At 41.6% G+C, this 27684-nt stretch overlaps 2 protein-coding genes across 4 annotated transcripts; one reads left to right on the forward strand and one right to left on the reverse strand.

The window, feature by feature from the left end:
* Positions 1–679: 679 nt before the first annotated feature.
* On the reverse strand, positions 680–15346 carry LOC146971041 (1-phosphatidylinositol 4,5-bisphosphate phosphodiesterase delta-1-like). Of its 2 annotated transcripts, none has more exons than XM_085805006.1 (15): positions 15100–15346; positions 13519–13677; positions 11190–11418; positions 10880–11009; positions 9653–9881; positions 8274–8475; positions 7280–7424; positions 7038–7190; positions 6792–6941; positions 5538–5694; positions 5156–5272; positions 4031–4209; positions 3789–3921; positions 2753–2902; positions 680–2517 (listed from the first exon to the last, which is right to left on the reverse strand). In XM_085805006.1, the coding sequence occupies exons 1-15, from the start codon at positions 15131–15133 to the stop codon at positions 2426–2428; spliced, it is 2259 nt and encodes a 752-aa protein (XP_085661132.1). In that variant the 5' UTR covers positions 15134–15346; the 3' UTR covers positions 680–2425. The 2 variants fall into 2 exon arrangements, with proteins under 2 accessions (XP_085661132.1, XP_085661131.1); XM_085805005.1 differs by lacking the exon at positions 15100–15346 and adding an exon at positions 13835–13991.
* Positions 15347–17298: 1952 nt separating this feature from the next.
* On the forward strand, positions 17299–27040 carry oxsr1a (oxidative stress responsive kinase 1a). 2 transcript variants are annotated; one of them, XM_085805008.1, is made up of 17 exons: positions 17299–17507; positions 18144–18256; positions 19478–19586; positions 20737–20878; positions 21984–22039; positions 22232–22341; positions 22474–22575; positions 23263–23396; positions 23533–23581; positions 23686–23751; positions 23974–24096; positions 25416–25455; positions 25631–25776; positions 25872–25977; positions 26076–26144; positions 26394–26458; positions 26590–27040. In XM_085805008.1, exons 1-17 carry the CDS (start codon positions 17438–17440, stop codon positions 26662–26664), a joined length of 1575 nt encoding a protein of 524 aa, XP_085661134.1. In that variant the 5' UTR covers positions 17299–17437; the 3' UTR covers positions 26665–27040. The 2 variants fall into 2 exon arrangements, with proteins under 2 accessions (XP_085661134.1, XP_085661133.1); XM_085805007.1 differs by having other exon boundaries at positions 25416–25451; positions 25615–25776.
* The last annotated feature ends 644 nt before the right edge of the window (positions 27041–27684 follow it).

Genomic DNA, 27684 nt, shown 5'->3' on the forward strand with positions numbered 1-27684 from the left:
CTTACATTAAGACAAATATTTTTTGTATTACAAGTTTTGTCAAATTTTATGTTTAAATATGTAAATGAGGCAATATCTTATGAAATATGCGCTAATTTGCATACATTCCCAGAACCAAAATCCGAAAAATGGATAAAGCTCCTTTCAAAATTCTTGTTTTATTTTGTTGATTAGAGTCAGAGGGGATTTTGGATATATCTTTTTATCACTTTGTAAATGAGAAAATGCTGTCACCAGCCCTAAAAAAATCCAATTTTGCCATGTTTTTAGGAATAAAATGTTGTATAAATCAGGCTTTGAATGATATATCAACAATCCCCTCCATATATAACCTTCTGATTATAGACAGGAATAAAACTGGAAGGTTTGGTGTCTGTAAGTGCTGCTGAAGTGGAGATTTCGGGTTCAGAGTCTGAGGAAAAACTCATTTTGAGAAAACGGCCTTTAAAGACTCACAGTAGCATGTTAACTTTTGGTGAATTTAGGAGAAATCTACCAACAAAAGAGACAAAATGAAGTAAAATAAAAACCTTAATGTGGATTTTCTACCATTTCTTTTGACTTTTCTGAGAGAATACATGTTAAGGAAGAAAAGTAGCACAAAATCTCAAAATTGATCAGTGCATGACAGTGTTTTTGCCTGTAGTGCTGACCTTAAATAGCAAGGATATCCAAACACAAGTTAAAGAAGACTCTGCTTCAACTCTTATTGTAAAATGATTCAGAGGAAGTTGAAACCAAAAGATTATTCTACGAATGTGAATCCATATGTTGTCATTTTTGAATAAACCAAAACCTTATTATTGCATTGTTCATTAAAATGAAAGAAGATTCAGTTCTCCAAATGATCCACTTCAGCTCTGGTGGAGCCTCCTTCCTCTTTCTGTCCACACTACAGCTGCTCTGGAGCTTTACCCATAAGCCAAAGCACTAATGGTCAGAGCAACTGAAGTACGAACAGAAAGAGGAAGGCAGTAATACAATATGACTAATGTGACTGATGTAGTTATACAGTATAGTATTTTGTGTTCATATATCATCATACTGTTGTCACCAGCAACTGTGGTTCAGTTTTTTTTTTTTTTTACATGTGCCTGTGCAACAGTGTCTGATTGGTTTACAGCAGGGCGACAGTAAAACGGTGAGGGTGAAGTGAACCTGGAGTGTTGTGTGTGAACAGGTTCAGCGAAATACATTGAGATGTGGTCTCATCTCAGCAAACTAAACTGAAACCAGAGGTGGCCCCAGTTCACTTTGCTTCAAATGGAGCATGTCTGCAACACCGCAGGCTCTTTACACCCGGATAGAAACTGTTTGCACCATTTCATTATGAACAGCAAATTGACAGAAGAGAAACTCACCCTTTACACACAAGTAGTCATACGATCCACTGTTTAAATATAAATGATACATTATGGTAGCTTTTAGAACTGAAGACATGAAGTAAGTAGACATTATTCGAGGCCTGTCCCTCCATTCAATAGTGAGCGAACCCATAAGTAGTTTATATGCAACACCTCCCTGATGTCTCCACTGACACTCTGTTTACCAAGGGTGTGTCCACTCAAAGTTCACTAGGTAACTGTTTACCTCTGTGGAAGAGCTCAAGTAGTTTAACCTCAGACAGGTTCCCTCTGTTGGTGTTTGCATAAAATAAAGAGGTCAGAAAACGTAGCTTCTTGGTTTACTTCCTGTACACTGCAGGCTACTACTGTGTTTCCCACCATAATTAGCTAAATGACTCCATTTAATACAGCTTGGTGCTAACATGACTACAGGTGCAAAGCTTGTCAGAGTTTCATTTCAGTGCTGGAAAAAGAGGATGAAGACAGATGTTTGTGTTTAAAATGTTTTATCTTCATCTTCATTATAAAAAGATAAAGAGTCATGATGATGTTACATGTAAAATAATCATACTTGATGACTAAAATTACTGATGAAGACAAAGCACATAGTGTTTATGTTGGCTTATGTTTCTCCAGATTTCATGAAATGGACATTTGAGTAAAAAGATTTAAAAAGACAGTACATCAAGGAGTCAGCGAAGATGAGGGACATGGGCTGTCTGAAAAACAAACAAACAGTGCCATTGCAAACTGAATGTGTGTAACACTAGTGCAACACATACAAATCAATTAAAACTTGTATGATGATACTCATCAGGAGTATTATAAAGTCTAGTAAACCCAGTGTGTATGTGTAGTATTAGTGTGTTTCTACCCAGCCGTGGTTGCAGATTTGTAATTTTAAGCGGCACTGTTGTCCCTTGTGAAGGATGTAGTCTAACTTTTACAGTAGCTGTTTAAACCTCTGGAACGAAGCCAATAAGTTAATCATGAACGTAAGTACACAAAAAAAAAGAATATAAAATCTAATTAAAAATATGATGGAGGTCCTCGGGGTCCACATGTCAGCCAGTGATGTTTCACTCAGCATCGAGGACCATGACGTGCACAAAGAGCCCGGCTGAGGGGAGGCGATCTCCGTTCTTGTTGAGCAGGGGCACATGTCTGTAGCCTGTGTGGAGACAGAGTTGTTGCAGTCAGTGATGAGAAAAAGGAGAATATGAGGAGCTCTTTGTGCAGCAGTGTGAATCGTGGTCTCTATATTCAGCCTCAGAGGGGAGATAGCCTCTGTTCATTTATAAAGAGTCAAAACAAAGAGCTATCATAGTTTCTGGTCACTGGGGGACAGTGAGAGAAAAAGTGCCTGATAAATATAAGAAATGTCCCAAAACTGGAGCTGAACTCACCCATTTTCAAGCTGTTGAATGGAAGCGTGAACTGGCCAACAAACTCGTTGTCGGACGTCGTGTCATGGTCTTCCACCAGGAAGCGCACCAGTGCCAGATCTGGCACGTACACATCGAACTGGAAGTTTTCATTCCAGGTGGGGTTAAATCCTGAAAACACAACAAGGAGAAATAATCGCTGAGGTTTCATGGTGTGTTCTGCACCATTAATTTCTAATGCGCAGCACATTCCCAAAGTTATTTTGTGATGTTTTAACCTTGCTCTTTCTACTTCAAAGGCTTCCCACATTTCCCAGAATGCACCTTGGAAACCCCCAGAGGGTGTGATTACATCAGGTTTTACGTGTTGATAGACAAACATGTAGTGCTTTTTTACGCCTTAACAAAAAGACACATTCTTAACACGTGACACAAAATGTTGTGGCAGCAATGCATTCTGGTCAATCATGGCTTTTAGCCAGAGAAACGCTCTTACGCCCCAAGATAACGCTAAATAATAAAGTTCACCTTCGATCTTAGATAATCACATCACACCATCAGTTTAATATGTCATAGAGGTCCTATGTTTTGGAATGGACTACCTCCTTCGCTAAGATCCATATCTTCCTATTCACTCTTTAAAAAGCAGCTAAAAATACATCTTAACTTTTCTTGAATTTCCCGCTCTCTCCATATCCCACATCCTTACACTCTCTTTCTATGATTTCAATCTATGAATTTTTTGTACCTTATTTCTATTGTCTCTATTTGTTAGTGATACTTTCTTTATCTCTTCATTTTTTTCCTCATTATGCTCATATAACGTTGATTATGTATGCACTTTATCTCCTTTTTTTTCTCTATGTTTATTTGTTAGCCATAGAATTTTGTTTTGTTGTAATTTGTGACAGGGGTGGAACTTATGTACAAGCCAATCGGCTTTGTTCCCTCCTTGCACCATTGAATATAAATGTGTGCTAAATAAATAAACCTGAACCTGAAACCTGATAATTAAATAATGACAAACACAATGTAAGTGTTATGAAAGGAGAGGTACCGTTGTTATCAACAGGGCTGGTCTCCTTCTCTGCCACATCAGCCGGCACTCCAAACACCTCCACTTTCACCAGTGGGTCCACTATGGAGGACTTCTTCTTGTTCACTTTGGGGAGCTGCTGGGCTGATATAACCTGATGGCGGGTAGAGATACATCATCTTACACAAGATGAACTCTGCTGAACAACAGGACTTTGAACGGGGCGCTGGAGTAACGCCAGCGAGCGTGTTCACAATCCTCACCATGATATGAAGCGTCTTGTGCTTCAGCCAGTCTCCTCGGGTCAGAGTGATGGGGTCAAAGTCCGTGGCAGCGTCTCTCATGTAGGCCGGCTTCAGAACGTAGCCGCTCTTCCCGTTGACGGTGAATCTGCCCTGGTTCACATCCATGTCTGTGCAGGTCGTCTGGAAGTTCAGCGCCACTGAAAAAGAAATGATTGAGATGACGGCGATTTCCTTTGGTTACCGCCTACAGACTCTACTATACTTCTGGATATGGCAGAGAAGGAGCTACAGAAATTCAAAGAATGGTTTGACTTAAATAAATTATCACTCTATCTCGGTAAAACAAAGTGTAAAATATTTGGAAAAAAGCCCAGAAATTCAAGCAGAAACGTAACAATAAATGATACAGAAATTGAATTTGTACCTGAAACCAAATTTCTTGGAGCTATCGTTGATGATAAATTCAATTGGAAATCACATGTCAAATCCAAAATGTCAAAATCCATTGCAATTCTCTATAAAGCCCAAGCTTTCCTCTCTCAACACTCACTAATCACTTTATATTATTCAGTAACTGCCCCATATATGACATATTGCATTGAGGTTTGGGGAAACACAAAAAACACAATACAAACCTTCGTCAAGATATCCAGAATCTGTTTAAAATGAAGGATTCCAGTTCTAACATGAGAAGACCTCTATTATTTGAGAAACCAAAGACTCGAACTACTGTCAAAAATGACTGACTGACTGAGGTTAACATCTGGAATAACTGTCCAGAAAATATTTAATTATGCTGTACTCTAGTCGGCTTTAAAAGACTTTATAAGAACAACATAATTTCTCGTTACAGTATGGAAAATTAAGTGTAATGATTTTGTACTATTTTGGGTTATGCGCTGTGCACTATTCTTTATTTTGTTGTGATCAGAAATTTAAGTGTACTGATTAGTTTCAAATGTCTGTGATCTGATCCTTTGTATTAATGAGTATAATTTTTGAAGGTAAAAGGGGTAGGGGTATATAAACTTTGGCTTCAACCTACACCCTTTCGGTTATATAAGCTTGATATATACTGAAATAAATTCATTCATTCATTCACTATTCGATCTGTCATCCCCGGCCTGTGTGAGCAATAGATACCGATCTGGCAGCCGGCGTTCCACAGCGGGACCGGGTTGTAGTTGGAGGAGTCGGTCCTGGTGCCGGCTGGGTAGATGCGGCTCAGCTTGTCCACATTATGGCGGATGTAGGCATTCGCTGTTAGAGAGCACATCAAACACAAGATGGAGTCACTCACTGTCTTCATGCAGAAGGTGACACCACAAAGTACAGAACATGCGAGTCTGAGCGTCTCCGTCACAAGGACATTGAGAGGTAACAGGATATGTCGACACAGGACGAGTTGAAGTAAAGACAGAGAAGTTGACGTGAGAGAGAGATGGTTTCACAGAGTATCCTTAAGAAAGGAAATTAAATCTCAACACTGAAACACATAATGAATTCAGCCCGGTGTCTTCCTCACCAGACTCCTCTGCCAGCTCCTCGGCCTTCCCCTCCTTGAAGGAGGACATCTCATAGAAGCTCAGGTTTGTTTTGGCGTCCTCGAAGCCGTGGAAGTGGACGCTCTTACAGTAGACCACCATGTCCGACAGCTCCTTCGCTAGTTTCAGCTTCTTTTTCTGCACATTCAATAAAATATAAATGGTGTAAATAAAAATGAATCTTGAATCTTGTCAATACTCGTCCTTGATCTGACTCCCACTAGGGATACCACGATTACTTGTTTTCACAATTAATCGTGGTATCAAACGCCACAATTAATTAATCGTAAAGATTCCTGAATACTATTACTTTCCAAAAAAGATGATGTTGGAACCATATCGGCAGATGTGCGCAAAAATAAAGGAAAATGCACGGTGGATTGTGACGTAACGTAACATAACGTAACATTGAATTGGTAGGAATTTAAATGGTAGCGTGTCATTTTAAATGTTTTAAAAACAAAACAAAAAACGATTAAAATAAACGTAAACATTTGGTATAGATAACAATTTATGACCTGTATATTTCAAACATTTCCCCTGGGGGATTAATAATTGGTCCTATATTAAAGCAGAAGTAAGTGATATATTTGTGTTAATATAAGTCTTAAATAGTTATATCTTCCGACAGCAATCACGTACATAGAGTGTTTGGACTGAAACACGGGTCTGTCAGTCCCTCTGCTCTGCTCTGAGCCGAAGAGAAAACATTTATCGTATCCTACAGTTTTTATCCAATGAGGAGAGAGAACGGCATGCAGGGCTGTGTGTGCAGCCAAGGGACGCCGTGAATGTGGCGACGTAGGGACGAGGACTGTTATGGTGGGTTCAAGGAAACTCGTATTTTTCCGACCGTGAAGTGGTACCAGTTCGATCTGGTACGAGTTCACCGGTCGGAAGTTACGAGTGGCCGTTATAGTGACTTTCACCGGTAAAACAGGTCGGAAAAACACGAGTGGGTTGCCTGAAACGCTACAAAGTCGTAAGTTGTGACTTGAAGCTGTAATTTACGATTTCAAAAGCCTGCCTGGAACGCAGCATTAGCGAAAACGACCGGACCACTTACTTCTGCTTTAATAGATACTTATATTATTTTGACTATATTTGATTTTACACATTCATAGTGTTGTGAAATTAATGAATGCATAATAATCGTGATAATCGTAGTACCATGATTACTTCTCTGACAATAATCGTACCAGGAAAATTTATAATCATGACATCCCTAACTCCACCTTTTGCTCTCCCTCCTTCTGTTCGCTCTCATCATTTGACTCCTCCTCCTCCGTCACGTCCGTCTCCTCAGCCGCTGCTGCCTCCGATGCAAAGCTGGCCTCCAGTTTGTTCAGCCTCTTTCCTTTGATCACGAACTTCCCCTTTAATTCCTAGAAGTATAAACAGGTGTGGAAGCGTGAGTCACTACAGTCTTTCATCAAACACAAAAAATAACAATCCACCTGTAGATAAGAGTGAAAACCGACCTCAGGAGACGGGAAGCCTGTGGGCATCCCCTCCCCCAGGGGGGTGGTGACGAGTGCGCTGCCCAGGATGGAGCTCATGTGTTGGGCCATGACTTTCTGCTGCTCCACGCTGCAGTGGTTCTCCAGGGAGAGGATCACAGGGTAGTCGGACGTCTGGGTGTGTGACACAGAGGAGAAGGGTATTGCTGGAATCGATACAATAACACACTGGATGTGACTGGATACTTCATTGTTACACACACCTTAAACGCATAGTCCTTGATGGCTTGGATCGCGTCTTTGAAGAGGATCTTAGAGGTGAGTGTGTAGCCGTGGTAAATCACTGGCTCATCATCCGATCCATCCCAGCAGTCCAGCTCTACACAGCGGCAGCCCTTCAGCAGAGCCCTGAGAGAGTCAACATTTACATTAACACATACTCTAAAATTCCCAGTAATACATTACTGGAACAACATGTATCAACCAGAACAAATATAAAATTCAACAAAAGTACCATGTAATACAATTTTATCATTATGTTAAAGAGATAGTTCAACATTTTGGCAAATTGGCCCATTGCCATAATCCCTATAGTCATAGCAGTAAGTTCGTAAGCTTCAAATGTCGGTGCAAGCTCTTTTTAGAACGGCGGAGCAGAGCCGCGAGCTGTTCAGAGCTACGCTACGGAGGCTCATGGGATTTCTTGGTTTCCCTCATCAAACTCATCAAATACACAATCCAACAACTCCACAACGCTCTGGTGGACAAGTTGTGACCTGCACATTCACCAGATAATAACGGAATGTTACACGGCAGAGTTGTTTTTGAGGCGAATTCATGCAAAACCGCTGATGCGTGTTCCCGTTAGAAGCAGTTTTTCGGCAAGCAGTCTCTTTACGGCTCGGCATTTACCTCGAAAACAACTCTGTCTCGTAACGTTCCATTATTATCTCATAGCGTGGTGAATGTGCAGATCATAACTTGTCCACCAGAGCGTTGTGGAGTTGTTGGATTGTGTATTTGATGAGTTTGATGAGGGACACCAAGAAATCCCATGAGCCTCCATAGCGTAGCTCTGAGCAGCTCACGGCTCTGCTCCGCCGATCTAAATATAGCTTGCACCGATAATTAAAGGTAACAAACCTACTCCTAAAACTATAGGGATTATGGCAATGGGCCAATTTGCCAAAATGTTGAACTGTCCCTTTAAAGCTGCAGCAGCTGAAATACTTTGAGACTTTGGGGACGGATTCTCACTTGATATAAGCCTCCGTGCTGCTGGGCCCTTTGAGCTGGTCCTCCATGAGGTATGTGTTGTGTGAGGAGGAGATGAAGTAGTGGTTGAGAGGCTGGCTCATGTCCTGGTGCAGCTCCCTGTGATCTGAATTCAGGACCAAGGCCTCTTGATGGTGCAGGTACCTGAGGAAGCCGTCTTTGGACAGCAGCTTCTTCTGCTTGACTGAAAGTACACAGGAGCAACAGAGCTCATGAGACAGTGGCGCATTAGAGCAACAGCAACCTGGAAATCAGTTTTAATAAATGGAAAAAGTGTGTAGAAGCAACATAGTTATATGTTGTACAACAGGCTCAGCAAACTACAGTAAATTAGTTGTACATGTGAGGCTTATTTATGCAAAACAGTCATGTAATGCATCACTTATTCCCATGAGCACCAACATCACTGAAAGAATAGCTAACACTGCAAACTGCACGTTAAGTTTTATCTTGTAGGTTTGCATTAATAGGCTGTAGCTGCCGTGTGGAAGGTCTGTCTCAGTGTTTATCTTCCCAGCATGCAGTCTGCTAACACTGTGGATGTGTCACTACGAGTTATTCCTTACAGCCAATTTCACAGTAGGAAGTAACACATTATCACTTTTTGTTTTGTCTACACTGGCAATCTACAATTACTCACATTTTATGAATACACAGAAGTAGAGGAATTATTGTTTTGTGGTTTGGATCACTTTAGTATGGCATCCATCAACTATGACCCCATGTTAAAGGGATACTAGCATTTTTTTTAAAAGTGGGGTTGTATGATCTCCAGATAGCCCCTAAGTACTTTAATTGCAGTAGAAGACTCTCTGCACTCCTCCCGTTAGCAACGCCAGCTCATAGCCCTGCCCAGAGATTTTTATTTGGACCTAACCAACTCACGTATCCTTCCGCCCAGGGTTAGCGCCCGCCGATCAGCAGTTGGTTAGGTCCAAATAAAAACTGTGTTTTTCCTGCACTTTGAAGGGCTGGAAAAAATTATATTATAGCGAACAATGGAACTGTGTATTTTTTTCAGGTAAAACCTCTTTTAGGCTGCGAAAATAGGCCGTTTCTTTGGGTCTATTCACAACACTGTATGTTGTAAATCTCTGGGCAGGGCTATGGGCTGGCGTTGCTAACGGGAGGAGTGCAGAGAGTCTTCTACTGCAATTAAAGTACCTAGGGGCTATTTGCAGATCATACACACATACCCCACTTTCAAAAAATGCTACTATCCCTTTAATATCAGATGCTGATTCCAATGGGTTGTTCTTTAACACTACCTGTGAATCAGGTCCTGATTAAAGACGACCACACTCTCTGGAGCACCAACAACCCAAAACAAAAAATGTGTAACTCCAGACGAAGACACTGACCATTTTCGTCCGGCTCATTGATCTCGATGATCTTGTGTGCGTCTGCCAGTGAAGCTTTCTCTCTCTGCTCTTTCATCAGGAACTCCACCAGGTTTTCAGGACTCATGAAGCCGGTGGTTTTAGCGTACTCTCCATAGATCACCTCGATCTCCTCCCGATGGGTCAACAGGTCGTACAGATGTTCGATCTCCGCTCCATTCAGGTATCCAGAGTCTGATTTGTCACATTGCTGTAGGATTGACGTGTAACATGATGGTTAGTCGATAATTTACCTTTTTTCATTTAATTTGATTTATTTGTTTATTTGTAACGGGACTCTGCGTATTCATGAACATACACCAGATTTAGCTCTTCAACCAAATGTACTCAGTTAATATTGATTAATAGACTTGACTACTGTAACGGTCTTCTGACTGGTCTCCCCTAAAAAAGTATCAAACAGCTGCAGCTCGAGTTTTAACCAGAACAAAGAGATCACATCACCCCAGTTCTTAAGACCTTACATTGGCTCCCAGTCAGCTACAGAATAGATTTTAAAGTTCTGTTACTGGTTTACAAATCACTGAATGGTTTAAGTCCAGAATACATGAATGACATGTTAGTAGAGTATAAACCCAGTAGAGCCCTGAGATCAGCCTGAACTGAAATCAGCCACAACTGTAAGCACTTTTAAATCCAGGTTAAAAACATTTCTCTTTTCATGTGCTTATGACTGAGCTCTTTTTAAGAACTTTTAACTTCATCTATTTTCTTTTTCTTCTACTTTTTTCTTCTTCTTTGCTCTTGCTTTTAACGCTATATTTAATGTTTGTTTTATGCTGTTCTTTTTAAATGTTTTGTCTTTATATTAAGCACATTGAGTTGTCTTGTTATGCAATGTGCTATATAAATAAAGATGACTTGCCTTGCCTTGCCTGCCTAATATTGATACTGCAAGGTGACTGTCTTGTTAATGTTAAGGGGGATGAATGTGAATTCTTTTTCCATCATAATTTAATTTTTCTTAAAATATGGAAACTCAGATCAAAGATCTTTTCAGTCCTCTTTTAAATCTAAATTTCAATCAAATCATTATGCAATATAACTGTATGTAATTGACAGATCATTTTGTAACATGATAGGTGAGAAGCCTGAAAACCTAATTTGATGTTTAAATCGAAACTTAAATGTGCAGCAGTGTTTCTTCCCTGTTCATCTACAACTACATGAAAAAGCTGAGGGCATCACCTTGAAGAGCATTTCTGCGTATTCATCATCCACATCAATGTTGATCAGACGGAGGAAGTTCTTGACCTCCGACTGACTCAGCTTGTCGTCTTTGTTCTTGTCTGCTTTCCTCAGGCAGCTCAGGATCCAACTGAGAAGTTTTTAATGTAAGGAATTGATCATATATGGATTTCCAGACACTCATTATATCATACCATAATCATTGTAATGGCTGTGGCCTGATATAAACACATCAGGGTGTGCAGCAGGTGTGGCAGGATTTCATGAAGTCATGTTCACAGAAGGACTTTTACTGCCATGACAAGGATACTGCTCTGTCTTCTGCTGGGAGCTGAGGTTGTTTAGTCTGGAGATCATCTTCTCCAGGCTGCCGACCCACTGCCGGGCCTCCTCCTCGGAGCTGGCGATCAGGTCCAGGTTCTTGCGGCGGCCCTTGAACATAATGGAGAAGCAGCGGCCCTCCACCTGCTCCTCTGTGTACTTCCTCAACCCATCAGACTGGCGTCCCAGCCTCACCGCTGAGATATCGTCAAGTGAGACTGGAGATGGGAGAAAGAACTGAAGGTTATAGGACACATAGGGGTAAGATGAGCCACTTTTTATATTCAGGATCACTACACCAAGACAATTGTAGTTTTGTTGCTAACTAACTTATCTGCATATATTTCAGGATGTTGTGCATCCCCAACAAACAGAATGAGTGTAAACATAGCCTAACTGTTTTTAAAATATAGCATGGGCATAGGAGCGGGGTCAGTTGATTCACCCCCCTCCTTTCCTTCCATCCATCTCCCACCTCCCCCTTTACTTAAAGGGATGGTTCACCCAAAATTGAAATTTCACTCATTATCTACTCACCCTCAAGTCCTCCGTGCCTTCTCTGAGTTACGGGGGGGTCCGTGCAGTATTTGTCCATATAATGGTTGTCAATGGATACCAACTTTCTTCGTCCAAAAAGACACACCAAAAAACATCCAAATACCTCCATACTGCTCGTCTGTAATGTCCCTCTTGTATTGAAGCCCCGGCATGAGAAATTGTTCTGCCGGTCAGAGCAAATCATGCGAGATTTGCACTGACACAGGAAAAGCAGTGAACTGAGACACTGGGAGCTTCCGCTACAAACAAGCTTAAAATATAGACTTATTGTATTTTTTTCGGAACAATTTCTCAATACAAGAGGGACATTACAGACGAGCAGTATGGAGGTATTTGGATGTTTTTTGGTGTGTCTTTTTGGACGAAGAAAAGTGGTATCCATTCACAACCATTATATGGACAAATACTGCTGCATGGACCCCCCCGTAACTCAGAGAAGGAACGGAGGACTCTGAAAATTCTCACAGCTCTTAGTTGACATGAGGGGGAGTAGATAATGAGTGAAATTTGAATTTTGGGTGAACTACCCCTTTAATATTCCACCTGTCCAGGTTGCAGGCTAATACAAACTGCTGGGACTTCCTGCTGAGACCAACTCACTGAGGTTTGGGGAGTTTTGCAATTTTGTCGCATCTTGGGAAGAATCCCTCATTTTTCTCTTTGGAAGTAAGCTTGGCCTCACCATAAACAACTTTACCTACTTACTGTAATCATAAACATCCAGAACCTTGAATTAATAATTAGGTACATTCATAGGTGTATAGGGCAGGTGGCTCAACTTACCCCACAGCTACCATATTAAGCTAAAATGGTGCAGTTTCATGCTAGGTTTACTACCTCATAATGTAGTTCAAAGATACCACAACTCATGTATAAAACAAATGTATAATTACCTTTTTTGGTCTAAACACAATTATCATGAAACTTACGATAGACAGAATTCATTTTCGAGAGTGAAAAATGTTTTTTTGGACATAAATGTCAAACCACTTTACCAATGTTGTTCTTACCTTCACAGACTCCATGAAATGATGCCTTCTTCCTAAATGTTTGGTCACATGCCCAATTTTTGTTATGGTTTCCTAGAAACAAGGGGTGGCTCAACTTACCCCGTTCTCCCCTACATTGATTTAATGAAGAAAGCCTAAATCCCCTATGGACTGATGAAGTGTGTCTGGTTTTGCTGCTTTTAGTATCTTGGGGCATCACTGGCCAGCCTGCTTGGTAAACATGAGCCTTGTGTTTGCATTTAACTGACGTTTTGTTACAGGTTTCTAGGAACTGAACTTATCTCTTAAGTCACTAATGTGCAGAGGTCTTGGATGCAACTTTATGGGTTGCATGTTATCACTCATAGCTAAAAGCAATAAAGATATCAACATAATCCAATTATCAGACAATACATCATGGGAACAGTTTATGGGTGTGATCCAAGCAGAGAATATAACCCGAGCTATTTCATCCCACTCCCCCGCACACTATAAAAAAATCACTATCTCTACAAACACACCCACAAAACATATCTCTGCTATCACAACCGACCCAGTTGTGTATGATAACACAACGTCTGCCAGAGGTGATATTGTAGAGCTGTATGATCACTGTGGGTTTGAAAGTAGATCAGATATTTGAACTAAGCTGGATGTTTTTAGAGACTAGTGTGTGAGAGACATTCGCCCACCACAACACTAGAAAGATGTGTGCAAGAGCTTTTTTTGTGGTGGATCTCACACACATGTGGATGCTGGGACGGCACTCACAGGTCTGGTTTCTCTTGAAGGTTTTCTTGGATTCATGCCACACGGTCTTGCAGTCCTCCTGGAGTCTGAAGTAGCGGGTCTTCTTCCAGGATGGGGACCGGACCTTGAGAAGGTCTCCTCCCTGCAGGAGGAACTGCAGATCCAGATCCCCTTCCAGGCCTGCATGGGAAACCAGGGAGTAGAGAAACATTTAAAAGAGAGCACACTTACTTTGTGTAGTGGTACTGTGCTGAATCCAAGCTAGTACAATTTCACAACAAAGTCTGAACCGCAGTCTGACCCCGGATAACCCCACGGTCCCAGATCTGCTGCCTACCTAGGAGCTTCGCGTTCATTTGTATCGCCTTCTTGTTTCTGGCATTGCGACGTATTTCCTCAGATCTGCTGATTTCTGGTTGTCTTTTAAGGCAGCTCATGGTGCGTTCAGGATCCAGGAGCAGAGACGCTCTCGGACTGTTGTCAAGGCGCGGTGTATGAGAGGGAGGGCGTGTCAAAGTACACTTCTCGTTTCTGTCAGGAGCCCTACGTCGGTCAGCTGACTCCACTTTACTCAACATGTGTGCAACTGTGCACGCAGCTGGAGGAGGGCTGCTTGAAAACCTCTGGCATGTAGGCCTAGCTACCTACGTATAAAGTCACTACATGAGGTAGGCTACTGGAGGATAAACGAGTTCAACAATTGGGAAAGCGGAAAACAGCATTTTTGAAAACACAAAAAGGCCTCGGACTACTCAGTTTATATTTTTTTGCCTTTGAATTAACTACACAGTAAAGCTAACACAATTACCTCACTTAATGTGCTAGTCGGCTAACAGCTGGCTAACTTAGCTAATTGTTAAATATGAGATTGTACAGGATTAGTTTACAGACTGCAACGTTGTCTCACAATCGAGGTAGAGCAGCCTACTGTGCACATTTAAATTTTACAGAAATGTGAAGATAATTGACATAACCTGGGGAAAGTCATGTAACCACAACAGACAATACCTTGAATCTAGAAATGTAAGATAAAGCTGATATTGAAGACTTGAGGCCATTGAGTGTTTGTTATCGAGCTCCATCTAGTGGTTGTAACGCGACACTGCTACGTGCTGTGATTTAAATGACCCAGGTTTACTTTTTTTTTTTTTTTAATTTATCCTAGGGTGTTGGCGGGCAGGTAAAGAGCTGAGAAAGTTCGGTAGGATTTGTTGCCTCTCAGAAAACGTTGCGTGCAGTGGAGTTTACCTTTCTTGCCAGGTAAACCAGAGGCAGCGCAGGTTTTGTTTGGCAGCGCGTCAGCGTGTGGTAAGGTGAAACTGGGCTGGATGGGGCCACACCTTTTGGCAGACTATAAACAACTCAAACTCTATAGGTCCTATTATCCAGCACACTCTGCTCGATAGCTTAGCCCTATAGAAGTAAGTATTTAAATATAGTTAAATGTAGAAAAAACGAGTAAAGGCCACTCTGCTCCAATCAACCAATTTGCTCACCTGTGGCTCAAGAACCAGTCAGTGAATTGTTAATTTGCATGTTAATTTGCACAATCAAACAAAAGTTAAAATACAAAAAGTCCATAGCCTACAAGATGTGACCTACCGTTTTTTTTCTTCTCCATCCCATTTGTTTCCATCCTCTCTGAATATGTCGTCTCTCGTTTCGTAGTCAGGTTGTGTTTTTCCTTGTTTACCTTGATGCGCCGTTTCACCTGAAGCTGCTCCTTCTTTCCATGAGCACCAACACAGGAAAACTTGGGTGTAGGGTTGTGGAGTCGAGTGCGAGGACAAGCCAGCAAAGGCTGCGACACAAGTGGGTTTCTCCTGGCAGTCTGAATGGTGTCAGCACTTCTGCAGGCTCCAACACCGGTTTGACAAGCCTGGCATACAAGCTGCGCTGCTGATGTCACAACAGGGTAGGTAGGTTACACCATAGTACCACCTTTTGCCACAAGCCATAGGTCTAAATTACCTGATTTTTTTAGGCTCAATATGCAGCATTTAAAGCATGCCACATTCATAGCTGGTCACCTTGGTACGCTCAAACCAGAATAAAATATGCTGCTTTAAACCATGCCCCTTATAATCCTGTTGTCTGTACACAAGACTTTTCACAAAGGAAACTCTAGATGTGAAGAAGAAGAAAAAAACAGGGAGGGGACGATCACATGAAAAGCACACAAGCCTCAAGAGACTGTAGGTTTCACAATTAGGATAATATAGCTACAGTGTGGAAATTTCCAATCTCCACAGGTCTAGGGTCAACTACCTCTTTGGTAGCTTTATTTCATGTGGACACCTGTTCCTCTATTGATCAAGTCATGTAAACAACAAAATGAATAGCAGAGTTGGCTGGCTGCCAGTCCACATAGTTGACAGTGAGTTTGAGAATATTGGTTAGATTGAATGGAGAAGATGAAGTGTTTTCATTTCCTTTTCATGTGCAGCTCAGCCTTGGCAGGATAATAGCACTGCAATCACTGGGGCGCTGGGGCTCCTGTGGCTCTCAGCACTTCCCTTTCAGACCTGGCTTACCCTCAGCGCACTGTCAGCATCAGGATGAGTGAGCTTTAATGCAGCATCAGGGGCAGAGCTTCCTGGCAAGGGTGGACCACGTACAAAATCCATGAAGTTCAGGCAAACAGGCAGGGAAACAAAAGTGCTATATGATTTGTTTACATATAAGCATGCTGTCTGCAGATGTGCATTTAATTAATCACCTTATCTCAGCTTCACATTTCATACAACTGTCAACTGTCAGTCCAGGAAAGGTGTTTAAAGTATAAAGAGCAAATTATTAAAGAACCGTGGGACCACCAAAAAGAGTAAAGCCTCTTTAATTTACACATTAAACAGAAATTGTGAATGACTTCTCATGCTGATGAAGTCTTTGCTCTGTGTCTTCTCTGCCTTTAGGACAAGCAGGAACAGGCCCAGCTGTTTCCTCACATACCACTGATACCAGCCATAGTTTTGCAGTTTTCCACAAACATCCTCATGTTTTAGAGTAGGCCTACTACAGTTTCAATGACATAAATTATACAAATTTCTATGTTTACCAAAAGACATGTTAGCCTACATTTTTTTTTTGTAAAATTACATTTAGTAATGAATACTGGGCTACATGTGTAAAGTTTTAGCAGTTTTTCATGAAATATACAGAGAGCACTGTGTTAACTCAAAACAATGTGACATTCTTGACCAGATATCTCAGAGATCATCTACTGTATGAGGGACAATGTTGCTTTAACTTTACTTTCTACCTATTACATTTTTAAGTGGATTATGTTTATTTTACTACACCAAATTTATTCAACAGCTATAACCTAGTAAATTGGCTGCTTTTCAAAAATTTTTATAGCCTACAAAATAATGTAGTTTAACTACACAATATTATTTTAACTACAGCATTCAGCCTAGCTACTCCATAACTCTATAGCCTACTCTATGACACTATTAAGAACCAAATTTACCCCATGTTTGCTACTCGGATAAAGTGTTGATTCACATTGCTACTTCTGACCTGTATTTTCCAGGTGTACTGAACACAATTTTACAGGCGCAAAATGTTGGATTGTAAATAAATACCAACACATTTCACCTACTCCTATCTCCCATCAACTACTTCTTGTTAAAGCATGTTGTCTGTTTACGAGGTTTTCCGATTTGGATTTTCCACATTGCTGCATAATGAGCAGACGTTGTTGCCACCATGGTTGCCACACTCAAGATGGCGCTACCTCCGTTCCTCTTCCTGGGTTCGTACGTAACACGATGCGTCAGTCGCGCGTAAAGTTGTGTTGACAGGAGCGGCAGGAGTTGTCAGCGGAACAGCAGCGGCGGCCAGCATCACCGGAGCCGAATGGAGTAATCACAAACTGTCCTGTACCAGACAGCGTCTTATTCACGAGCATTGTTTACGCCTTTCAAACAGCGACGACATGGCAGACGACCAGTCCTCTCAGTCCTGGTCAATCGACAAGGACGACTACGAGCTCAATGAGGTGATAGGTGAGTAGCTTAGCCTGCTAATGCTAGCAACCTAGCCGGCCAACTGCCACTTAGCCGACTAGCATCGCATGTCTGCAGCTAACACAAGGCCAGTTACAACCCGCTGCTCCTCTGCAGGAAGGTTAACAGCTCAAGGCAAGGCCACATTAATTAACCGCTTCGGATAGTTGGCGAGCTAAAGTGAGATAGCTTCTCAGTGAGTCATTAAGAAGCTAATGGGTTAGCTAAGGCACGTTAGCCCACAGAGCGTGAAGATAAGTCAGTTACTCAAGTGGGAGGTGGTTTTTACTGAAGGTGTGATATGGCTAACAGTGAACTACCCATACTTTATACTCGATTTGGTAACATAACCGATTACTATGGCCAAAAGGGATAGTCTAATGTGGAGACTAACTGCAGATTTACATATTTCAGTTTAATGTGGATTGGTGTTATAATTAAAAGTACTTTGTAATTCTCTCAGTGACCACATACTGTAGTCCCCACCCAGACTCAGACTGGTTTCTGCTCAGATCTGGCACATTCTCACATTGCACACAGATGATTTATGAGCTGTCGTGCAGCAAAAGCTGCATTCAAAAGTCAAAGGTTTTACTCCAGTGTGTTGGTGTCACCCCTGATGTTGTTTTCCTTTAGGAAGCGGAGCCACTGCAGTTGTCCAGGCAGCGTACTGCAAGCCGAGGAAGGAGAAAGTGGCAATTAAACGCATCAACCTGGAAAAGTGTCAGACCAGCATGGATGAGCTCCTGGTAATAAATCACAACTAAGTGTGGGCCTTCATCTGCAATCCAGATGTTTTTATTGCATGTGTTTCCTGGCAGTAGGCTGAGTTGTTGGGATCAGGTCAGGCAAAGACCAATTTAAAAAGCTTGATGCCATCACCACCACTGAGCATGAGAGCTGAGAAAAATCAATAAGACACTTATAAGACACATTAAATGGAGATAAATAGCTTATCAATAACACTCCATTGCATAGCTCATTGCAATCAGGCTGTGAGCTGGAATCTGCCTTTCTCCCAACACAACAACTGCAACCAGTGGTTTTTATACTCAACATTGAATGAATGAGAAAAAAATAATGATGAATAACCAAAATATTGATATTAGATATCAGAAAGACTCCAACTATGATTGAGTGTAAACACAATTACAGTGGAAACTCACAGAAAAGCCTTGCATGATGTCTGTGCAGAGTGGATATACAGGATTTTCTCATCTTTTATGTGAATCATTCATTGATCTACACTGAACTGTTGGTGATTCATGTCATGGTAATAAGTGATTCACCTGTGCAGTTGGGTGACAGAGCAAATGTAGTCATGCACTGTTGGGTTTGTGGTGTTCCTAACATTTGATGGTGGTAGTAGTAAATAGTAAATTACAGATTTGACAAGTCAAGGTAATATATGAAGACTTGTAAATCTCATTTCTTGCTGATTTCTTCCTACACAGGTCTAACATAACCACAGTTTTAAAGAGATGGCTTATTTGTACAGTCAGTATAGCAGTTTCTCCACTGGATGTTAAGTCTATATTGTCTTGATTGTTTATACAGTTTCTGTGTAAATCATGTGTTTGTTTGTTTTTTGGCCGGTTAAGCAGAGAGAATAATTGTCATAAATTGCTAAAGCAGAACTTCCCAAGGGATGACTTGGTTCTGTATCAGCTGTATCAGTCCTTAGTTTATATAATGGCCTGAATCCACCTATGTGTGTTGTCTACGTTAAAAATATCTCAGCCTGGTGACCCAGCGGTGATGTAACCCAGGTTACTCCACTGTCTGGAGTCAGAGGCCCGGTGTACTCCTCATTTAGATTTTGGCCATTGTAGCAGAGACCGTCTGACTGTGAGCACTGAGTCATAATAGGGGCTGAGTGAAGTCACACATTGAGTCCGCTAAATCCAGGTCCAGTTAAAAGATCAAATCATTGTATGACCTTTTGTCCCTCATGTTTCTTCTCTGTGCAGAAAGAGATCCAGGCTATGAGCCAATGCCATCATCCAAATATCGTGTCTTACTATACTTCCTTTGTGGTGAAGGATGAACTGTGGCTGGTGATGAAGCTGCTCAGTGGTGGTAAGTGTTGTAATGCTAAAAGGAACCGAAGCTGCACTTGGCTAACTCTTATATTCACATCGACTTTGAAATGACTTTCTTTTATCTCAAGTAAGCGCAGGTGTGAACATGAACTGATTATTTGAATTAGATGGGGAGCCATGTGTTGTATTCTGGCCAACTAGTAGTTTGTATTTATTTTATATTAGTTTTTTGTCTGGTGTATTGTATTATTCTCATTTAACTTATTCAACACTGAAAACAGGTTGTACATGCTATATGATAACTGAGACGGGGGAGGGAAGTTTAAAGAGAGTGGGAAACAATTATGCAGCAAGATTTGGTTGCAACAAAACAAGAAACACACAACTGTGTCATTGTGGAAGTACTTTGTGTCACAAGTTCAGTTTATACTGAGGTATTGAACAACAGTGTTAAACCTGATCTAAAGCCTGTTGGGTTCTCTAGACATTCAAGAAGCCATAAAATGTGGCTGGTAATCTTACTGTTAGTATTTTTGTTAAATGTGTTTGTGGGTACATGTTGAAGGAACAATTTGCCATTCCTGGAAATAAGTAATTAATTGTAATAACTACTTGTACAGTGCATATTTTACTGGATACCACAGTACACTGTAATTTCGTCAGTGTGTAAAACCTTCCTCCTCTGTCTTACCACTGTCTTTACATGTAAGTGGGAAGTCATTAAAGAATTGATGACATGGTATGTGACAGTGATGTGTCAGAATTTACCGTGGTGTGCAAATTCAACATCATATTTCTGACCTCTGTTGTTTTTGAGCGTTATATCTGAATGCTTGAGACATTTCTGAGCATTGACCTTTTGACAGCTTGTGAAAGCAGCATCTTTGAAGTGACAGGGCTGCACATGTGAACAGTGAACGTCTCCGTTCCTAGAAAGACGAGATAAAAGCACTACTTTAGTAGCAGGTTTATTTGCAAGCTCGTGTGCATTCTTGCAGAACCTCGGGAGATCAGGCGCTGCTGTTGGTGCAGGTGCAGGCTGGGGTTTGTGGTTTTTAAAAGCGGGATAGGCCTCCGCTGGATCGCGACCAGATAAATGTTCCTTTAACTACTTGCCAAACTGGAGATTCCTATCATGATGCATGAGTTGATGCATGTTTTGTGACAAGTCTTCCGCTGTCTCTCAGGCTCTGTGCTGGACATCATCAAACATATCATCTCTCGCGGCGAGCATAAGACTGGCGTGTTGGATGAGGCCAGTATCGCTTCCATCCTGAAAGAAGTGCTGGAGGGGCTCGAGTACCTTCACAAAAATGGACAGATCCATCGGTGAGTTACGACGATGCGTCACCTCGCTGCAGGGCAAAACCTCTCTATGACTGTACGCTGCACTAAGGCACCTTGACTTGTGGCAGCCGCTATGTTGCACGTTATAGTCTCAGTCTCAGCACAGACACAGGGCGTACAAGTGTGCAGTTTGAGCTACACCTCGCTCCTTCAATATTTAATCTACTGAAAATGCATAATTGAGGAAGTTTGTTTTACATAAAAGTCCCTCCCAGGAACACAGTGAACCACCACTGAGAAGAAAGGCCTGTCTGTACCCTCTGTGTCTGTATGTCATTGTTTCAGATGAGCACACCATTCACTCATATTCATGCCTGAATTAGTTCCTTTAATCTCATTATTCTGACTTAAAAACAATCATTTTGAGAAATGAATTCTGATATATTAAAGGAGACATACTCTGCCCCCTTTCCACAAATTAAAATAGTTCCCGGGTGTCTTAAAGACATGTCTGTGACATGCTTTGGTCAAAATCCCCCAAGGATCAAACATCACAGCTCTTTTCATCCTCTCAAAACAGCCCTGTTCAGAACAGCTGGTTTCAGTGCCTGTCCCTTTAAATGCAAATGAACCACTGCTTGCCCCGCCCCACCCCTTCTACAGGTTTCAACCTAGGGAGCCTGCAAATAACAGATATTTTTTTTGTCAGTTCTCACATTTTGGGGGCACAAACACCCACAAAGAGCCTTCAAAAAGTGACATTTTGAAATGTGAGAAGATGAAATGTCTGTGGTTTCAGTGTGTGGACTGTATTTCCGCAGACAGACAGAGCAGCTGCTGATTGAGCTCAGATGCTGTGGCTCAGTTATACCTAATCAGGAAGGGGAGCGTTGTGAGCAGGCTAATCCACTCTGGCTCAATGTGTATAGTTTGCAGTAAGTGTATGCAATCAGAAATATGGCGGTGTGGGATGAAGCAGGTCAAAAGGCGCAGCTTTAACCAGCTTGTGTGCAATATTGTATTGAGTGTTTGTTCATTTGGGGAGTGAGTATATGCACAGCCCAGCCACTCCTCTGTTGATGCACTCACTGACTTGTGATATCTTAATTGTACATAATGACTTAATCCTACTCCTCCTCGTGCACAGGGATCTGAAGGCTGGAAACATTCTTCTTGGGGACGATGGCTCAGTGCAAATTGCCGGTACAGTGTTTTCTTGACATTTATGTGGTTGTACAATTTAAATTATATATAGTTACAGTGTGTAGGCTGCTTCTGTTTCTAGTCTATATTCTAAATTGACAAAAGGATCACACAGCACAACAACAAATTGTTATTTTGAAATGAATTTGACCTCATTCTCTCATGTTTTTGTCACACACTTACATTCTCTAGACTTCGGTGTGAGTGCCTTTCTAGCAGCAGGAGGAGACATGACAAGGAACAAGGTTCGGAAGACATTTGTGGGGACGCCGTGCTGGATGGCCCCAGAGGTCATGGAGCAGGTAGGAGGCTCTTTGTATAGGTAGCTTCTTCCTCTGCCTCAGCTTTCTCTCTGTGATGACTCATAACTGGGAAATAGAGGCATATAAAGGCAGACTCATGAGCTCCGTCCTGGTTCTGTGTTTCATCCACAGGTCCGTGGCTACGACTTCAAAGCAGACATCTGGAGTTTTGGGATAACAGCCATTGAACTCGCCACTGGGGCGGCACCATATCACAAATACCCACCGATGAAGGTGACTGACTATGTGGTTAATGTCACTAGGGATGTCACAATTATAAATTTTCTTGGTACGATTATTGTCAGAAATAATCACGGTGTTACTATTATCACGATTATTATGCATCAATACATTTCACAACACTATGAATGTGTAAAATCAAATATAGTCTAAATATAATTACATTACTAATCTCTTAATATAGGACCAGTTATTAATCCACTGGGGGAAGTGTTTGAAATATTTTAAGTCATTAATTGTCATCTATATCAAAGTTAAGTTTATTTTAATCATTTTTTTCACAATACGAATGACACGCTAACATTTAAATTCCTACTAATTCAGTGTTACATTAGATAAATGGACCAGTATCTGTGCATTTACCTTTACTTTGGCGCACATCTGCAGATATGGTTCCAACATCATCTTTTTCAGAAAGTGACGGTATTTAGGAATCTTTACGATCAATTCATTGTGGCGTTAAATGCGACGATTAATTGTGAAAACAAGTAATCGTGACATCCCTAAATGTCACAGTTTTCTTTTATTCCACTGGAGAAAAACAAGTGGCCTCTTGCAATTACAGCAGAATATTCATAGAAATATTGCTGTCCTTGATTCTGAGCAAAGTATTGTGGTGGACTGGATTGTCCAGCTGTTCTCCTTGACTTATTTAACAACTGATCTTGATGATGCCTGTAGGTGCTGATGTTGACTTTGCAGAATGATCCTCCCTGTCTGGAGACGGGCATCACAGATAAGGAAATGGTGAAGAAGTATGGCAAGTCCTTCAGGAAGATGCTCTCCCTGTGTTTACAGAAAGATCCTGAAAAAAGGTCCGTCAGTCCTCAAACCCTTTTTCTTTGCCCAATGTCAAATTAAAGTTTGTGCTTGCTTGCTTTCGCTTTCCGTTACATTCCACAGTTTTGTAATGACTATAATGAGCAGCCTCGTGTCTCTTTTCCTATTTAGGCCAACTGCTGCCGAGTTGCTGAAGCACAAATTCTTCACAAAAGCCAAGGTGAGCCCTGCATCACTGTTAGAAAAATAAAGGGAGACTATTTCAGCATGTTTCAGTGAGAACTATTCCAGATCCTGTAAGAAATGTTTGTCTTTCTGTCACAGAACAACGAGTACTTGCAGGAGCGGCTTCTCTACAAAGGTCCAACAATAACAGAGCGATCAAAAAAGGTCTGCCTTCAACACAACTCTGAATACACAACATTGTGTCACTGTACAGTGGCGTGTTGTCTTTGTCCAGGGTGTGTCCCAGCCCGCCTGATGCATGCTCGGATACGCCTCAGCAGCTCTGCAATAGGTTTACAAGGAAGACATAAAGCTTAACTTGTTAAGTGTTGCATGTCTCTCAATTAGTGTTTTTGTTTGTTTTTCTTACACCACACAATTGCGTAGGTGCGTCGTGTGCCCGGCTCGAGCGGCCGTCTGCACAAGACGGAGGACGGCGGTTGGGAGTGGAGCGATGACGAGCTGGACGAGGAGAGTGAGGAGGGCAAAGCTGCGGTGGCAGCGCTGCGGGTGAGACTCTGCATGCCTGCGTCTTCTAGACTCAATCCTCTTTACTCTGTAAGGCACCGTACGGTATGTCCTCAGTGTGCACAGTGTCCTCTCAGCCAGCAGGCGGAGCTGTTGGACTGCTGGTTTGTGGCCAAGCTGACGTTAGTTTTTCATGAAGCCAACCGTTTCATTGATAGTGTAGTTCATGTTTAGGTTACTCAGGTAAATCAACTACACAGAAGCCAGTTCTCCATCTTTATCCCACCTAGAAAGAACTTGCCTTTGTTTTGTTATAGGCTGTATTCATGTTGCTGCTTGTTGTCTTGTAGCGATTAAAGGATCCAATTAGGATTGAAGACTTTGTATAATTAATTTATTAATTACTTTACTTATTTATCCTCAATTTATAATCTCATTGACATAGGTAATCTCATTGAGGCATGCAGGCTCATTCCCAAGACAGACCTGTTTCAGACACAATACATCAATGAGTTACAGACAGACATGCAATATATGTACATACAATGTTTACATAGAACTGCCAAGTGGAAGTGGATTTTGATAATCTCACCTGTTGTAGGGATTAAAGTAAAGGTTTTTTGAATAGCTAAAAAAATCTGCAAATTAAAACAACAACAACTTTTTAAAAAAAGATGGTTACTGATAGGTTAAAGGGACAACGAAGAGTTTTGGAAAAGTGAAGCGTTTTCACGCTACATTTATGAGCCTCCGCGCGCACCGTAGAATTCTTCGACCGGCGCAAGACAGACTCATGTTTTCATTCATCAAGAATTAAAGTCAGAGGTTCAAAGAGGTTCAGTTACCGTTGTAGTCCCGACCATAAACGGCAATACGGCGGCGTTATTCTCATGAGCGTCCGCGAAACCGAAAGTAAGGAAACGCTGGTCGGCTCGCCCAGCATTTCCACCATTAATTAAAATAACAAAATAACGATAGAGACAAAACGATATATTTATCGAAAATGGAGCCACGTGGGTAGCGTAGATTCATCCACATTAACGTGAGACTTTTTTATAACCAAATAGAAACTCCTCGTTGTCCCTTTAAAGTAAGTCTGAAGGAGAATAGCTGTGAACTGTCCTCAACCACCTGCTCAAGTTCTCCGTTCCAATAACTGTCCTGTGTGGTCACTCTTAATTCATGTCTGGCTCTGGGATTATACCGTCTGTTATCTTGACTGTGATTTCATTTAACGTGTTCATGTCACCTTGTGTCAAATTCCTTTAATCCGTCAACACTCCGTTGGTCCATACATTCGGGGGATAAAAGGAGAATTGCATGTTTTTTAATCCTGACAATCTGTCATGTCCATTCTGCAGTCACCCAGGGTGAAGGACGGGTCCCAGAATATGGAGGTGAGTCTATTTGTGGTGGACATGACCTGAAACTCTTGATTTATTGTAATGCCTTGTCAGAGCAATCTGCATGACTGTCTTCATGTGTGTCCATTTCTTTTTGTTGTTTCCATATAAAATGTAAAACACCTGTTGATTTAGTTGCAAATGTGTTGCCTCTCAGCTTTTCCCAGCAGCAGCAGCAGCATCAGAAAGCTCCACTGGACATCTGCAGGCACCTGGTGCAGCACCTGGTGCAGCACATGAGGCCCCGGCGGGTGGGGCCCCGGCAGGAGACGATGCTCCTGCTAATACAGCCAGCCTCTCGCAGGCACCCACTGCTCAGGTGAAAACTAACAGAGAAATGTTCTTAGTCATCTCAGGCAGTGGAAAATCCTGAGCAATTACTGCACAGTCATTCCTGTACTGTTGCTGTTTCAGGATCCAGCTGCAGCCAATGCCAACGTCCCCATCAGCCTCGTCCTGAGACTGAGGAATCCCAAGAAGGAACTCAATGACATCCGGTTTGAGTTCATGCCCGGCAGAGGTAGGAATGATTACCTAACCGTTTCTCTTCTTCACATGTGCATGTAACGCTCAATCTCATATCTTTGTTTTTGGACACGCCCCCTTGTCCCCCTTCAGACTCTGCTGATGGAGTTTCTCAAGAGCTGGTTTCAGCCGGGTTGGTGGACGGGAGGGACTTAGTCATTGGTAAGTTGGAGAGATAGCACTGGGAGGGGAAGATCAGGTCACTTGCTCAGTTTACAACTCGATTCAAATAGTATATTATATTATACTACATTATATTATATTATATTATATATATATATCATATCCATATTAAATAAGCATATCACATACTAATGCAAACCATTATTTGATTTCTCGACATTTATTCCTCTATAGTATAAAAAATGTGCACCTGCTTGAGCTTTTTGTTTGTGTTTTTCTTCTGTCTAGTTGCTGCCAATTTGCAAAAGATTGTTGATGATCCTCAGAGTACCAAAAACTTGACCTTCAAACTGGTGAGTACATGGACAACAATCATTTGTCCAATACATCAGAGTCTGTCCACTGATGTGTAAATGAAGTCAACAGGTTTTCCTACAGGCCGTTTACGATCATAGATCATTTCTTATTGCTCGCTGTCTTCCAGGCATCTGGTGTGGAGGAGTCTGAAATCCCTGACGATGTTAAACTCATTGGATTCGCTCAGCTCAGCATCAGTTAAGTCACGCAGAGCCAGAAACAAAGGACAGAAACTATTGGTATTGCACAGCTGCATTGTAGTCAATTCCAAGAAACCACTACTGCCAAAGAGAGGAAGGAGAAGATGAGGATGGTGATGATGAGACATGAAGCTGGCAGGAGTGTGACACTACTGCAGGATGCATGAGGACCACATTGAGAAGAGGCTCAGTTCATCACAGGAATCACACTTGAAACGTTTACAGTGCGCTTATACAGTAAATGGGAGAACAGATGCAATCAACTATATGAACTCCTAATTTCTTTTTCTTTCTTTTTCTTCCTCTTCATACATAAGCACAATCCAAACCATCTCCTGCCAGTACTGGAAGTGATTGCCTTTTTTTTTCTCCTTTTTTTTTTTTTTAAACAACTGTGCCACAGAGTCGTGCCACCTTTACATGGCACCTTAAGCTACACTAAAATTGAAAAGTGTAAATTCAGCCTTAGTTCGTCAAACTATAGATTTTACCAGTGTGATTGGTGAAAAATTAAGTCTGTGTGATCATTTGGCGTATTCTCTGTACGCCTGGCGATTAAATCTAAACTAAAATAGCCCTTAAAACTGATTGAAATATCTTTATTGACACACTGCAGCATAGTTTTTAGTTCTTAAAGACCAGATAACTGTATAAGGCAGCGCAACTCCTCCACAGCGTCGGTGTGCGCTGGTTCGTCAAAACATAACCAGTGTGTTTGCTCTGACTGCTCCACTGATTGATTCAATGATACAGAAATCAGCTGTACCTGTAGTTACAATACCTGAGCCATCAATCACTGATTGAGACTCTCTTAATATTCTTGTACTATGCAATAATTATTTTATTTTCACCATTTGTGACCAATAGTTGCAAATAATATTTTCTCTTTGCTTGATAAACCCACTTTTTGTGCTCGTACCTCAAAAGGAGTTCATACAGAGTTCAGAAGGAGTCGACCAGCCAAACGGGGCAGCTTTAAGAACCTGCAGTGAGGATTTACTGTCATTTTTACAAGCATGTCG

The sequence above is a fragment of the Trachurus japonicus genome, chromosome 17 (genome assembly GCF_045865225.1).
Source record: "Trachurus japonicus isolate A0001 chromosome 17, Traja_1.0".
Lineage (NCBI taxonomy): Eukaryota > Metazoa > Chordata > Actinopteri > Carangiformes > Carangidae > Trachurus > Trachurus japonicus.